Source organism: Pyxicephalus adspersus, chromosome 3 (genome assembly GCF_032062135.1).
Source record: "Pyxicephalus adspersus chromosome 3, UCB_Pads_2.0, whole genome shotgun sequence".
NCBI classification, from domain to species: domain Eukaryota; kingdom Metazoa; phylum Chordata; class Amphibia; order Anura; family Pyxicephalidae; genus Pyxicephalus; species Pyxicephalus adspersus.
The window spans coordinates 125677455-125691273 of NC_092860.1; the positions used below are offsets into that span (position 1 = coordinate 125677455).

At 40.0% G+C, this 13819-nt stretch overlaps 1 protein-coding gene across 1 annotated transcript in view; it reads left to right on the forward strand.

The window, feature by feature from the left end:
* The window catches only part of LOC140327481 (probable phospholipid-transporting ATPase IA), a 34867-nt gene extending 28007 nt beyond the window's left edge, over positions 1-6860 (forward strand). The window contains exons 5-6 of the mRNA XM_072406867.1: positions 6524-6622; positions 6711-6860. Of these exons, the coding sequence (XP_072262968.1) occupies positions 6524-6622; positions 6711-6860 (249 nt within the window). The remainder of the gene's footprint in view (positions 1-6523; positions 6623-6710) is intronic.
* Positions 6861-13819: the final 6959 nt, after the last annotated feature.

The window sequence follows — 13819 nt, forward strand, 5'->3', positions numbered from 1 at the left end:
TTATGGTGACTGTCCTCTAGTGTTTTTGTACCAGGCCAGGCAAGTGTAGAAGAAGATTAAAAGGATGACCGGCTTTGGTATTATGGATGAACCTATAACAAATGAACAGCTATATTGATGAAGGTCTTGCTGGGACAGACTTATCCTCTGTATTAAAGTGCATGTTGTGTTAGGAAGGAGTATACAGTGTCAGGCTCCCTGCCCTCCGCCATGGTTGATACTTTTCAGTAAATGATGTATTAGATTGATTCATAAAAGCTGAGAGCTGTACTTTCATGTCTGTCTGCGTTTTCATAAGTGGGCAATTACCATCAATTAGCTATCAAATCAACGTAAGTAAGTATCTTAGTATGCAGAGGACATAGACACTTTTTTAAATCTTGATATTTTACTCACAGTACAGTGTTCCTTTGAGAAAAAAAGTCATTGTAGCAAAGGTGACAGGCTTTGTAACCCAAATAAACCTTTTATTAATTATTCAGTTTCTTATATTTGTGTTTACTGGTTGAGTGAACATCACACACACTTTCAGGGCGGTCTGGTTGCTCACTTTTTATTCTGACCTCAGGAATAATAATTGAAAGTGATTGATTTGTGCTAGTATGAGAGTTTTGTAACATTTACTTGCATGAAGTCCCTTGCTGAGGAAATAATTTACAAATGGTTTAGAAGTAAGAGTTGTTCATGGGGTAGTGTGGTGGCAATGCCTGTTAATAGTGGAGGAGAATGGGGGAGTGAGTGTAAAGTAGTGAAAGAAGTTGGACCCAGTAGGTACTTCTATGGAAACTTGTTAAAGAAAAGGTTGCACGATATTCAGGGCAGGGGCCCGCAGGTCAGAGAAGATCGCACAGTGTGACGCACAGGTTAGACTGAGTTGATGGGTAAGGGCCATTTCAGACCTTCATTTGGCTGCATCACTTTACCACAGGAGCAACCGCGCTTATAGTTACTCCTATTCAGTTGAATGGTAGCAGTTAGAAATCGGTTTGTGCACGTTTGCATGTAACTGTAGTTGCTTTGAACAATACCTGTATGGTTCCTAAAAGCAACAAATCACTTTTGGCCACATGGTTGTTTTTTCCCTGGAGGAAGAATTGTGCCTTACCACACAACAAACCAATTGTAAAAATCTGCAGCATATTTGTTAATACTAATAATATATATTAAACAGGATTGATATAGCGCCAACATATTACACAGCACTGTCCTTTAAATAGGGGTTGCAAATGACAGACAGATACAGACAGTGACACAGGAGGAGAGGACCCTGCCCCGAGGAGCTTACATTATAGGAGCTGGGGGATGTATCCCACAATAGGGGGATATGGAATGGTGGGAAGTGGTGAGGATTCCAAAAGACAGAAGAAGATGGGTAGACAAATTTGAAAAAATGGGATTTAAGTGCTCTTTTAAATGAGCAGAAAGGAGGAGGAAGCTGAATAGGACAAGGAAGACCATTCCAGAGAGTTGGGGCAGCTCTAGAGAAGTCTTGTATCCGTGCGTGTGATGAGGTTATGAGTAAAGAAGGCATTAGGTCATCAGAGGAGTAGAGAGAGTGTCTGGGAGAGTATTTTTTTTATCAGGTCAGAAAGGTAAGTGAGATAAGAACTGTGGAGGGGTTTGAAGGCAAAGCACAGGAGCTTGAATTTGATTCTCAGGTGAAAAAGTAATTGAGGAGAGATGGTTGGTTCAACTACAAGACTGAAATGGAGCTGAGAAGAGCAGTACATGAAGAATAAAGGGGATGGGGCTTTAAGGATGGAGAGTGTTGTTGTGGTTAGTGGACTGTGTATATAAGCATTAGGTATTTTGGGTAGAATACAGTTTCTGAAAGTCATACAATGAACATTGTGACAAGTGTTGCATCAGTGTTGTTTCTGTACTGTATTGTGTTATTGTTTAAATGTTGGCTTAGGAGTTGTTTTTTCATTTTGTTATTTTCCAGTTGTATTCACTCAGTGCTGATTCTCATTGAATCAAGATGTTGCACCTTTAGCTTTTGCATTGACTTGTCTGCATCAAGTAGTGCAGTGGTATGGTGGAAGCAGGCACCATTGCAATCTGTTGTTTCCACATTAAATGTTACCTGTGTAGACCATCTTTGGAAACTATTGGTAGTTTGATCATGTATTTATTGTTGCCTTGTTTTGGTCTTGCTTACTCTGCTCTAGTCTTCTATTTCTTTTCACAGGATCTTTTCTGTTGATTACACAGCTAATGTTAATCAGGTGTAGTTACCATAAAAAATTGGACATTATGTGGCCAGCTTCTACCCTGAACAGAAATGCTCTGATGGTATGTCTGTAAACCTACACTTTTTGCATGAAGGCTTTAACTATCTCCGGTTCAGACTTCAGTAAACCTAAGTTTCTTGATCCTCAGTGAATATCTGGCCCTGGGATATTCTATGTAATGCTGAGTACAGTACACATAGGGATACTTCAAGCAGTGCCCTGAGAAGCTATGTAAATATTTGTGGGTAAGGAAGCCCTGTGATTGCCGCATGCAGAGTCTGCCAGACAGCATTACACATGGGGGCACAGTTTGGTTCACTGTGAACTGTCCAGTTGCTGAATTTCCCTTTTTCCCTTTAATTTGGATTATTTTAATTCCAATAACCTTCACAGCAGGTTACCAAATTCTTGGAATAGTGTTACGGCCCTTTGTTTTAATATTTACAATCTGCAGCAATGCTGTCACTGCTGACTTATTATTCAAATACTTTACACCTTTGTGATGGTGTTTATCAGAAGATGGAAAGAATGAGTTCTCCTAAAAGATGGACCAGATTTCTATGTCTCTTTTATTAAAATGCTGCATTTGATGGTTTATTTCTCATACAGATACAGTCACACCCAATAACTCTTTAACTACCAATTTTATTTTCTCTCCTTTATTTCCCTGCAGCACATTCACTCAAATGTTTGTCTTTGCATATTAGAAATAAAATCTCCTTTCTGTTTTTGTTTTTTTTTTTTGTTTTTTGTTGTCCATGTTTTTGAATCATTTTATTTTTTACTGCTTTATATATGGAACCTTTATTATACCTTTTACAAAAAACTTCTGCCAGATTTACTCTGGGTAAGAAAAACATTACAACCACTGATTAATGAAGTGAATGACAATGGTTATTTTATTACACTGGAGCCTGTCAAGGGGTGTTCAATCGCGTCAAGCTACGTACACACGTCCAACGGTTTTCGCCCAATAATCTGCTCAGGGACGATATCGGGTGAGAATCTGGCGTGTGTACAGCTCCAGTCGTCCATCGACGATCTTTTTGAAGATGGGGTGCATGGGGATGTAGGCTATCCCTTCTCATGTAATTCCACAAAGGATCCCAGGGTGCCCATGCTCTCCACTTCCAGCAATGGGTACATGAATGCCAGACATCAGCCATAAAACAATAGATGAAAGTAGATGAGTCTAATAAACCATGTCTTCCTTTAGATAATATTGATGACCGGTTGCATGTGTGGCATGGGGAAAAGATGGCAAGCCAGTAAAAGCAGCTACAGGAGCAGAAAAGATCTGTTGATGAAGTTTTGGTACCTTGTACAGTACTACAGGGCACACATATGTCTCAAGAGGGGGTATCAGATGGTGATTTTAAAGTATGGCTGATCAAAACCGTTGCCTGTTTTCAGATTTTTCCTCCCTTTTTGTCAGATAAAACTGTTCACTGTAAGTTTCTGTTTTATTCATTGCCATGTAGCTCCTGTTAATTAAAGCAGAAAGAGCTCCATATTTTACGAAGAACCGGGTCATCTGACCTGTCAAAGTGTTGCATTGGGGCAAAACCAGCAATGTAGAATCCAAAACTGAAAATGCGAGAGATCTACTTTAAGACAAGTGGGATAAGAATATATTGAAGTTGCCTGAATCTGGGTTACATATTTCTCATTTTTTGCAGTTTCAAAATGGAAGATTCAATCCTAGTGTGCAGTATGAAGGGGTGCTGAGAAGTTCCTGGCTTTGCCCAGAAAGAAGAGAGCCAGAGTTATGAAATAACACATTTATGCAACATATTCCTCCCTAAAACTGATGCACTTGGTAAAGTGTTGTTGCAGCTTTTCTTGACCGTTCAAATTTAAAGTCCTTTGGTTGGGCCACAAACCAGCTCTCAGCAGCATCTTTGACGTCATAAATGTCCTCAAAGCGTTGCCCCTTCAGGTGTTTCTTCAAATTCAAGAACACATATTAGTCCGGAGGGGCCAGGTCAGGTGAGTAGGCGGGATGGTGGACCAATTGGAAACCCAGGGTTTTCGGACGCCATGACTTTTTTTTCTGGGTTCAGAACTTCTTTGGCCGTGGGTACCCGCTGTGGCGCTATTCCTTTGACTGTTCCTTGGTTATTGGGATGGATGTGGAGCCAGGTTTCATCCTCAGCCGCTAACCTAGCCAAAAAGTCCTGTGTAGCTTCAAAGTAGGCCCAAACGGCTTTGGATTCTTCAACTCGTTCCTTCTTCTGATCACTGTTCAAACATTTTGGTACCCACTTCACTGAAAGCTTGCGCATGTCTAGGATAGTGGTGATAACAAACGCAACACGCTTCCATGAGATGTCAAGTATCTGGGCTATCTTTTTTCGGATATTCGCCGGTCCTCAATAATCCGCTCATGGACAGCATCGCAGGTTGCCGGGTCAGTTGGGATTGGGGGGCGCCCACTGCGGGGCTCATCTGCAACGGTGAAATGCCCAGTCTTGAAACGAGATATCCAGGTTTTGACAGTGCTGTAGGAAGAACACTTCTCCTCCAGTGTTTGTAACATCTCTGTGTGAATTTCCTTTGCTGACTTTCCCTGGAGAAACAAAAACTTAATGATGGCCCGTAACTCCAGCGACGTGAAACTTGCTTGTGACTCTGCCATCACATCTTCCCACTGAAAGAAAAAACAGTTTTAAGAATCCCAAAGACCTGATATTTGCACAGTTACATACTAAGATATTAGGCTGTCATAGGCCCCCACAGTCATTTTTCTTTTTTATCTGTAAGGGGCAAAGCCAGGAACTTCTCAGCACCCCCTCGTAATTACACAATTTTAGCTTTTACAGGGGATCTTGTGCGTTAAAAGTAAAAGTCTATGACAACCAGCCTAATTAATATTTGCATTTTTAACCCTTTTTCTGCAAATATTAACATTATCATGTAACTGGGGTTATTTTATGTAATGTACACCTGAACACACCATTGTACAGTCCACTGAAAAACTTTTTTTTTTTATAAAGTTTAGAATGTTGTTTCTTTCTAGATACTTCATTTAAAGATGCTCTAAAATTCATGCTGCTTTTACTCAGTGGGCCAAGTCACAGACAAGTAATGTTTTCATTGCTAGGGGAAAATAAAAGACAATTTGGGTGTTTGAATGTGAAGTACAAAAGTTAAATGAGCTAAACAAAATCTCAGTATGTAGTGTGATTTCCGGACCCTGACACAGCACAGGCTCTTTGAATTATGATGTAGTTTTCTGCAGTGCAATGCTCCAAGTCTCCAGTGTGTCTGCTCCACGGTCATGTGATTTCCATTCATTCTGGTACACGGATAATGAGCTTGTCTTATGTAGCATTGGAAATTGTTTTATGTTCTGTTACTGAACTGTGAATGTGGAAGTGACCATAAAGAAATATCCTGCCATCTGGATTGCAGGCCTGTGTGGCAGCTTCCTTAGGCTTTTTCTTCTGATCAATAAATGGCGCGTAGATATGAGCCAGTGCCCTTATGTTTTGTTTTTTTTTTTTTTGCCTTTTGAACAAGCTTTGTATTGTTCCAATAATAACTCTATTTCAATATGACTAAATGCTGGGGAATAAGCCTGCATTGAATAAGTGAAAGATAATCCCGTTGAAAGACATTTGTTGGTCTGCTTGGACACACAAGACTGTTCTAATTAAAGTAGCTCATTCTTGCTGATTATATCTATATATTTTGCCAGGCACATTCAGCAGGGTCACAAGCTTTTATCTTTCTATAGATTTTTGCTACAGTTGATGTTCCAAACAATGCCAAATAAAATATGGGTTCTCTGGCACACACCTGTGTTGCTCTTACTAGGCATCTCTGGTGATGATATATGCTTGGTTTTCTGCTGAAAAACAATAGAAGCATTGGAAATGCAGAAAAGCTGTGTCACAAATGACATATCTGCACAGTGATTTGCAAGCATAGGGGTCATCAACACACATTTTGGTCCAGATTAGGATAGCAGCAGCAATGGTGACAATGTCAGTGTGTAAACTGTGCAGTCCCAAGTAATCAAGTGACGCTAAAATTCTATTTTTGATGCAATCATAAGGTTTATTATGGGGAAATTGCAAGCCTGTAGTTAAATTCTCTCATTTAAATGAAGACCTGGGCATGTGATCTGTAACATGATTAGTTGGGTAATTCCTATACAGTTTGAGTTACCTTTACAACATGTTGACATTGCCTTTTGTAACTTATGACAATATGTCAAGTCTTTTTTAGTGTTTGTGTGTTTTTATCTGATTTAGTAGTTAAACCTTTTTTCATTTCTTTTTCAGCAAATTCCAGATGTATCTCCAACTGGTCGCTACACAACCCTGGTTCCACTGCTCTTCATTTTAGCAGTGGCTGCAGTAAAGGAAATCATAGAGGATGTTGTAAGTATGCAATTGGCAGTTATATTTTTCTTGTTTCTTCAGTTTTACATTTATAGATTCCATGTGGTAAATATTTTGGGTCTTAAAGAGCACCATCACCAAAGCTAGTGTTGGGTGGAAGAGAGAAGAAATGGCCAATACTGGCTCTAGGTTTACCATATCTAGTTTGCACTCTAGTTCACGCCATCTTGGTAGAGAAGGAATACTTTGCTTTCTCATGTCAGAGCTGCCACCCTGATGGCTACATATGTAAGAAGCAGTAAGGGTGATAAAGAAGGGCAGATCTACAGAATAAATGAAGTTCAGGCAGGGAGATCATGGAGATCTGTATATAGCTTATTATTCAGCAGAGAAGTGTAGTAGGCAGAACAGTAGTGACCAAGCCAAATCTTGTGAGAATAGCAATCACAGATAGCAGTGTCTTACAATCAGTGTCTACAATCTCATAATGTAGATATACAGCTTTTAGGCACTATTCCTCAAAACAAAAGGTAACATGCTCAGGTTACTGCTACAGCATGAATACCATTTCAGGATGTTCCAAATAAAATGAAAAATCCTTATTCATTTAATTTGGATGAATTTAGATAAAATACCAGCTTGTATAGCATGTGTTTCTTCCAAGAGTTGATTGATTCTTCGGTTTCTCTTGCTGTACAACTGGTGACCCAACAACAACAACACACCAGAAAACACAGATCTTTATTAAAGGTTAGTGCATGTAATCCCTAGAAAAAAGGAATGGTTAAACAGCCTGATTTAAAAAAGCTCTCCAAGACTGGAGAAGATAAATACTAATGGGAGAATCAGAGTGATGCAGCAAACCTGGAATAGATTTGGTTGAGTACTGGTTTGCTGGATCACCTAGGTTCCCCCATTAGAATTTATCTTCTCCAGTCTTGGACAGCTTTAATAAATCAGGACCAGTGTGTAAAATCAGGTATTCTTCCCTTGATGTCCAGCATGGGAAGGCCTAACAAAAATGATCGGAATTTGAAACGGATAGGAGAGGACGTTGCATCCCAATGTAACAAAATAAACAGACCATCCAAATTGATTTCATAACTGTAACATGCTTAATATGGCCTAGCATCCACCCACTATGTACTGCCTAAAAACTGGTCAATTATCTAAAAGTCTCAGTATTAATATTTTGTGCGTCCTTGGTATTAGTTGGAGCATTCTGTCTCCAAAAAGAAGCATGTTTCCTTCAATAAGCTTCAAAACTAATTAGCAGTGGTTGGTGGGAACACTTCACTAAGAGAGCTGTAGTTGTGTCCTAACTAACTATAAGCAAAAGTGTGACACAAATAAGGGTAGCCAAAAGGATGTCCCACATTCTGTTGTCCCAAGTTGTGTTCAATGGATACAGATGTAGATAGAAAGATTAGCCTGCCCAGTATAGTCCTGGATCTGGGTTTCTCTAGTAGCGCAAGGAATGCTGCCATTTATGTAGGACATGCGCAAGAGTGCTCCTCTGTTAACTCGCCATCTCAAGAGGGATCTTGATTGAAAATATATGCTTAATTTGCACAATGTTCTGGTATAATTGACTTTATATTCATTGTGGCTGCTTTCACACTGCACAGCTGTGCTCCTCTAAAGGAGTTTGTACAATAAAATTGTTAAAAAGTGGGCAGACAGTCACAGAGTAAACCAAAGGGGGATGAAAGCTGTGGCAGGAGTTAGTACAAGTAGTCACGGGTTAAGGACATCCAACATACAGACGCCTCCTAGATATGAATGAATTCAATGCTCAGTCTGTGCAGGACCCTGGCTTGAAGGGGGTGGTTTGCATGACTTTCCTCTTTTGCTAAACACAGATGAGGTTGTGGGTGATCTTGGAGGGGGTGGGGGGGTGGGGGGAGCCCTTTCTGCAACCTTTTGTAACACTTTCATGACCAAGACAAATTCTGCATTTCTTTTCTTTTGCATATCAAAGCACATCTTGCTCCAGAAGTTAATGAATTTCTAGGCTCCATAAAGTTTTTTTTTTTTTTTTTTGGCCTCTTTTCTGATTACCTCAAAGTGAGGATTTTTTACAGTAACTGACACCCTGCCTAATAATATGTTGAGACAAACATCTGTCCTAACTGCATTTATTAAAATAATTTATCTGTTCCAACTTGCATACAAATTCAACTTAAGAACAAACTTACAGTCCCTATCTCGTATGTAACCCGAGGACTACCTGTAGTTGGTTACAGTTTATTGTCAATCATCTGATTTGTCAGAATAACTATACATGATACCAGAGTGCGCTGCTCTTCTTTTCTTGAAGAAAATATAAATAAAAATCAATCAGCCATATTCAGCCTTTTAAAATATATTTAACATTTCTGTACACTGTGGAATCTTTAGGACAAGAAGAATAGAAAGGCAGGTTGTATACTGCTGTATTGCTGGCCTCTCACATCTGCTGTATTGTGCTGGTACAAGTAACCAGATCCTCATAGCAAACGATGACGACATTCTGCTGCAGCTCTGCTTCTGATTCAGTGCCAGCCTGCAGTGTATCTGTAATATAACCATTGTAGCTTGGTGTACCTAGAGATTTAGCTATGTTGTATACCAGGATTCTGAATTTTAGACAATGCTGGAAGAATGTTTTATGATGGTGGGAAACTGGTAGCTTAAAAAAACCCTCAGATGAATTCAAATTGCCTTTGCCTTTTTAATATTTGACTGCAACTCCTAACTCTTCCGCAGTAGTTCACTAAAAGAAATGAAATCCACTAGAGCATGAACACAAATGATTGATGTATTTCTGTATACCCTGTAACACCCTTGGTATTATGTTAGCACAAGATCAGTCATTTATTTAAAGAACACAGTAAAGTGCCAAATGTGTTGAACCACAGCAGGCAATAAAATATCTTGGTAAATCATATGTGCATCTTGACGATTAACTTCCCTTATTTACTTTGATTTGAGTCTGTTACATATAACATTGAATAAATGTGTTATACAGTTAGGTCCATAAATATTTGGACAGAGACAACTTTTTTCTAATTTTGGTTCTCTACATTACCACTATTAAATTTAACTGAAACAACTCAGATGCAGTTGAACTGCAGACTTTCACCTTTAATTCAGTGGGTTGAACAAAAAGATTGCATAAAAATGTGAGAAATTAAAGCCTTTTTTTTAACACATTTACTTAATTTCAGGGCCTCAAAAGTAATTGGACAAATTAAAATCTGAAAAAAATTTTTTCACTTCTAATACTTGGTTGAAAACTCTATGCTGGCAATGACAGCCTGTAGTCTTGAACTCATGGACATCACCGGATGCTGGGTTTCCTCCTATTTATTGCTCTGCCAGGCTTTTACTGCAGCGGCTTTTAGTTGCTGTTTGTTTGTTGGCCTTTCTGTCCGAAGTTTAGTCTTCAGCAAGTGAAATGCATGCTCAATTGGGTTCAGATCAGGTGACTGACTTGGCCATTTAAGAATATTCCACTTCTTTGCTTTAATAAACTCCTTGGTTGCTTTGGCTGTATGTTTTGGATCATTGTCCATCTGTATTATGAAACACCTCCCAATCAATGTGACTGCATTTAGCTGGATTTCAGCAGACAGTATGTCTCTGAACACCTCAGAATTCATTCGGCTGCTTCTGTCCTGTGTCACATCTTGGATGAACACTAGTGTCCCAGTGCCATGGCAGCCATGCACGTCCAAGACATCACACTACCTCCGCCATGTTTTACAGATGATGTGCTATGCTTTGGATCATGAGCTGTTCCACGCCTTTTACATACTTTTTCTTGCCATCACTCTGGTAAAGGTTGATCTTGGTTTCATCTGTCCAAAGAATGTTTTTCCAGAACTGTGCTGGCTTTTTTAGATGTTTTTTAGCAAAGTCCAATATAGCCTTTCTATTCTTGAGGCTTATGAGTGGCTTGCACCTTGCAGTGCACTCTCTGTATTTACTTTCATGCAGTCTTCTCTATATGGTACACTTGGATATTGATACACCTACTTCCTGGAGAGTGTTGTTCACTTGGTTGGCTGTTGTGAAGGGTTTCTCTTCACCATGGAAATGATTCTGCGGTCACCACTGTTGTCTTCCGTGGATGTCCAGGACTTTTGGTGTTGCTGAGTTCACCAGAGCTTTGTTTCTTTCTCATGATGTACCAAACTGTAGATTTTGCCACTCGTAATATAGTAGCAATTTCTCGGATGTGTTTTTTCTGTTTTTGCAGCGTAAGGATGGCTTGTTTCACCTGCATGGAGAGCTCCTTTGACCGCATTTTGTCTGTTCACAGCAAAATCTTCCACATACAAGCCTTTACATGTACAAGCCTTTACAGGCACCATGGGTTTTAAGAAACAATGCTGTCACTATCTTCTAATGGTGATATCTCATAATCGGTCTGGTCCATGGCACAGCTTTTTTCACTTTTCATAAGTGACAGGTACTTTTTAAGGTTAATCTGTCTGTCCAGGCCAGCTTAAGCTAGGTACACACATGCAATAATAATAAAAAAAAAGAATGGTTAGAAAAAGAATGACTAACGATTATGCACGAGTATTTTAAACGATCATTTTCTACACAATTCTGTACACGTTGTAACGATGTGATCATTCAAGTATAGTCCATAATAATGTACACACGCTAGATACGATTGTTTGAATGATGCAGGAAGTGACATGTAAAGGAGAAAGTGTACTGCAGAACCACCCAAGATCACTGAACGACCCACAATAGATAGCGAACGATCGTCGCCCAACCAGATCCGCCGGGACGGATGTTCGTTTCCAGCAACAATCCCTGTTCATCGGCGTCATTGTGCACTTTTTTGTTAACGATTATTGGACGAGCGTTTGTTTCCAACAAAAATTATTGCACGTGTGTACGCAGCTTAAGGTCAAGAGATAAAAGGAGAAACTATTCTTTTTGCTCCTAGCAACTAAACTCTTTCCTCTTTTTATGTTTCCAGTGCAGTACGGGAAACTGAAATAAAGATTTGGTCAGATGGAAGAGAGTATTTGATCTTCCAATCCTTTCATTGGAGATAACTTTTCAATACACAAAATCTGTCTTTGATTATACAGCTCCATGTTTTTTTGTGTTCTTGTGTAGCCAAAAAACTGGACACACACTTTGGTTTACCTGAACAGATACACCTTGAAACACAGATATCCAGACATGTGCCTAGGCTGACCTTGATGGATGTACCCAGATATTCACTCAAGTGTGTGACACTCCTGATGCAGTGTTCTCCCCAGGCCCTTTTAGCTTGGTGCACCACCTGGCTGTTTTTGGTTGGTTACCAAAGAGTTTGGTCACAATACAGGGGCTGCCACCCACCTACAATTTCTTCCCACCCGGTTAAAAAAAAATTCTGGGTTGAGCACTGTGATGTATTCAAAAATCCAAATAACTAGGCACATTCCTGGCACTAAAATGAACAGTTGAACTCGGGTAGCCAAAGATTGAGTCAACCCTCAAGGCTAGCCTAGAGGGTAGCATGGTGGCTCAGTGGTTCGCACTCTGGCCTTTGCAATGCTGGGTCCCATGTTCAAATCTTGGCCAGGTCTTTATCTGCATGGAGTTTGGGTACTCTGGTTTCCTCCCACATTTCAAAAAACATGCAGTAAGTTCATTGCCTTCCTTTCAACTTGACTTTAGATTGTATCAATGACATATGACTATGGTAGGGACATTAGATTGTGGGCCCCCTTGAGGAACAGCCAGTGACATGACTATGGATTTTGTAAAGCACTGCGTAATATGTTGGCGCTATATAAATACTAGTTAATGATAAAAAAGGAACCTTACCTGAACAGATTTACCAGTGTTACTGACTACACATCTGGAATAACCTGAATAGGTGTACACATATGACTGGGGACACTCCTAGAGCTGACCTGAACTGATGCTGATTGGTGCTGATTTATTAGCATCACACTTTTAATCTGCAATGCCAGATCTGCAATGTAACAGGAATACAAATACAGGTCAGGAGTAGACCCAGAGTAAAGGACATCCAACATACGGATGACTCCTAGATATGAACGGGTTTCCCTGCTTGCTAGCGTGCAGGACGGAGGCTTGATGGAGCGGAGGGGGGGGGGGGGGCGTTCGCTGCCTGCCCACCACTCTCCCACCCCGCAGCTACTGCTCCTGACTGGAAGGAGGCTGGATTGTCTACAGCCTTGTAGTAGAGGTGACTGTGTGGTTGGCAGGTGGTGAACTGCCCCTATCCGCCCTAATTCAGTATCAATATGAGGCCTGCTTGTACTGTATGTACATAGCAGGAAGTTGTCTCTCGTCAGTGCAGATGTGCTGACAAGTGGTGCCTTCCTGCTGTCATAGTGTGTAGAAGAGCTCATCTTCATCAACTCCATCAAGTTCAACCAACATTGTTTAAGGCTGTTCTGTATATGAAAATGTTTAGTCATTTACTGTGCATGCACAGAAAGGTAAAAATAAATATGTTGAGACAAACATCTGTCCTAATTGCATTTATTAAAATAATGTACCTGTTCCAACTTACGTACAAATTCAACTTAGGAACCAACCTACAGTCCCTATCTCGTATGTAACCTGGGGACTACCTGTATATGGAAAATACGACCAGGCACTGACAATACTTTTGTCACTTTTGCTAGACTTTAGTCTGCTCTAGTATCTACTATAAAATACATTCCGAACACCAGGTTTTGTTATTACTCCACAGGCTAGGTAGAAAAATCATATTCTCTAAATGTATTGAGTATTAAACTGAACCATATTGCCACGAATAAGATCAAATGTTTTTCTACAAATTTTAATGATTTTGTTGACATTCCCATCTCACTTCTAACCCACCTAAAAGTTAAAACCCTGATTTGAGGAAACCCACCCACTACAGGGTTTGTGACTGGTGGAGCAATGGTTGTGGTCCGAGGAATTTTCCCCTATTTTTCCCCTTTGCCTTAGTGTTGGTGGACCCCTAGAGACTTCGGTGTTGGCCAGTCTTGGAGTCTAGCATACTCTCCACTGCTGGCAAAGCTTACATGACCAACATGTATGCTTTAAATCCATTGCATCACTTTAGCTGAACATTTTCCGTAGAGAAGCAGCTATAGGGGGCAACTTTTTTCCTCTTCCATAAGCCTAGGAAAAATGTACTTCTTATATTAAAAAAAAAAATTTTTGGTAACAGCTTTCCTCCTTTTGTCCTCCTCTGGGGGTTTGCTTTAATACAAA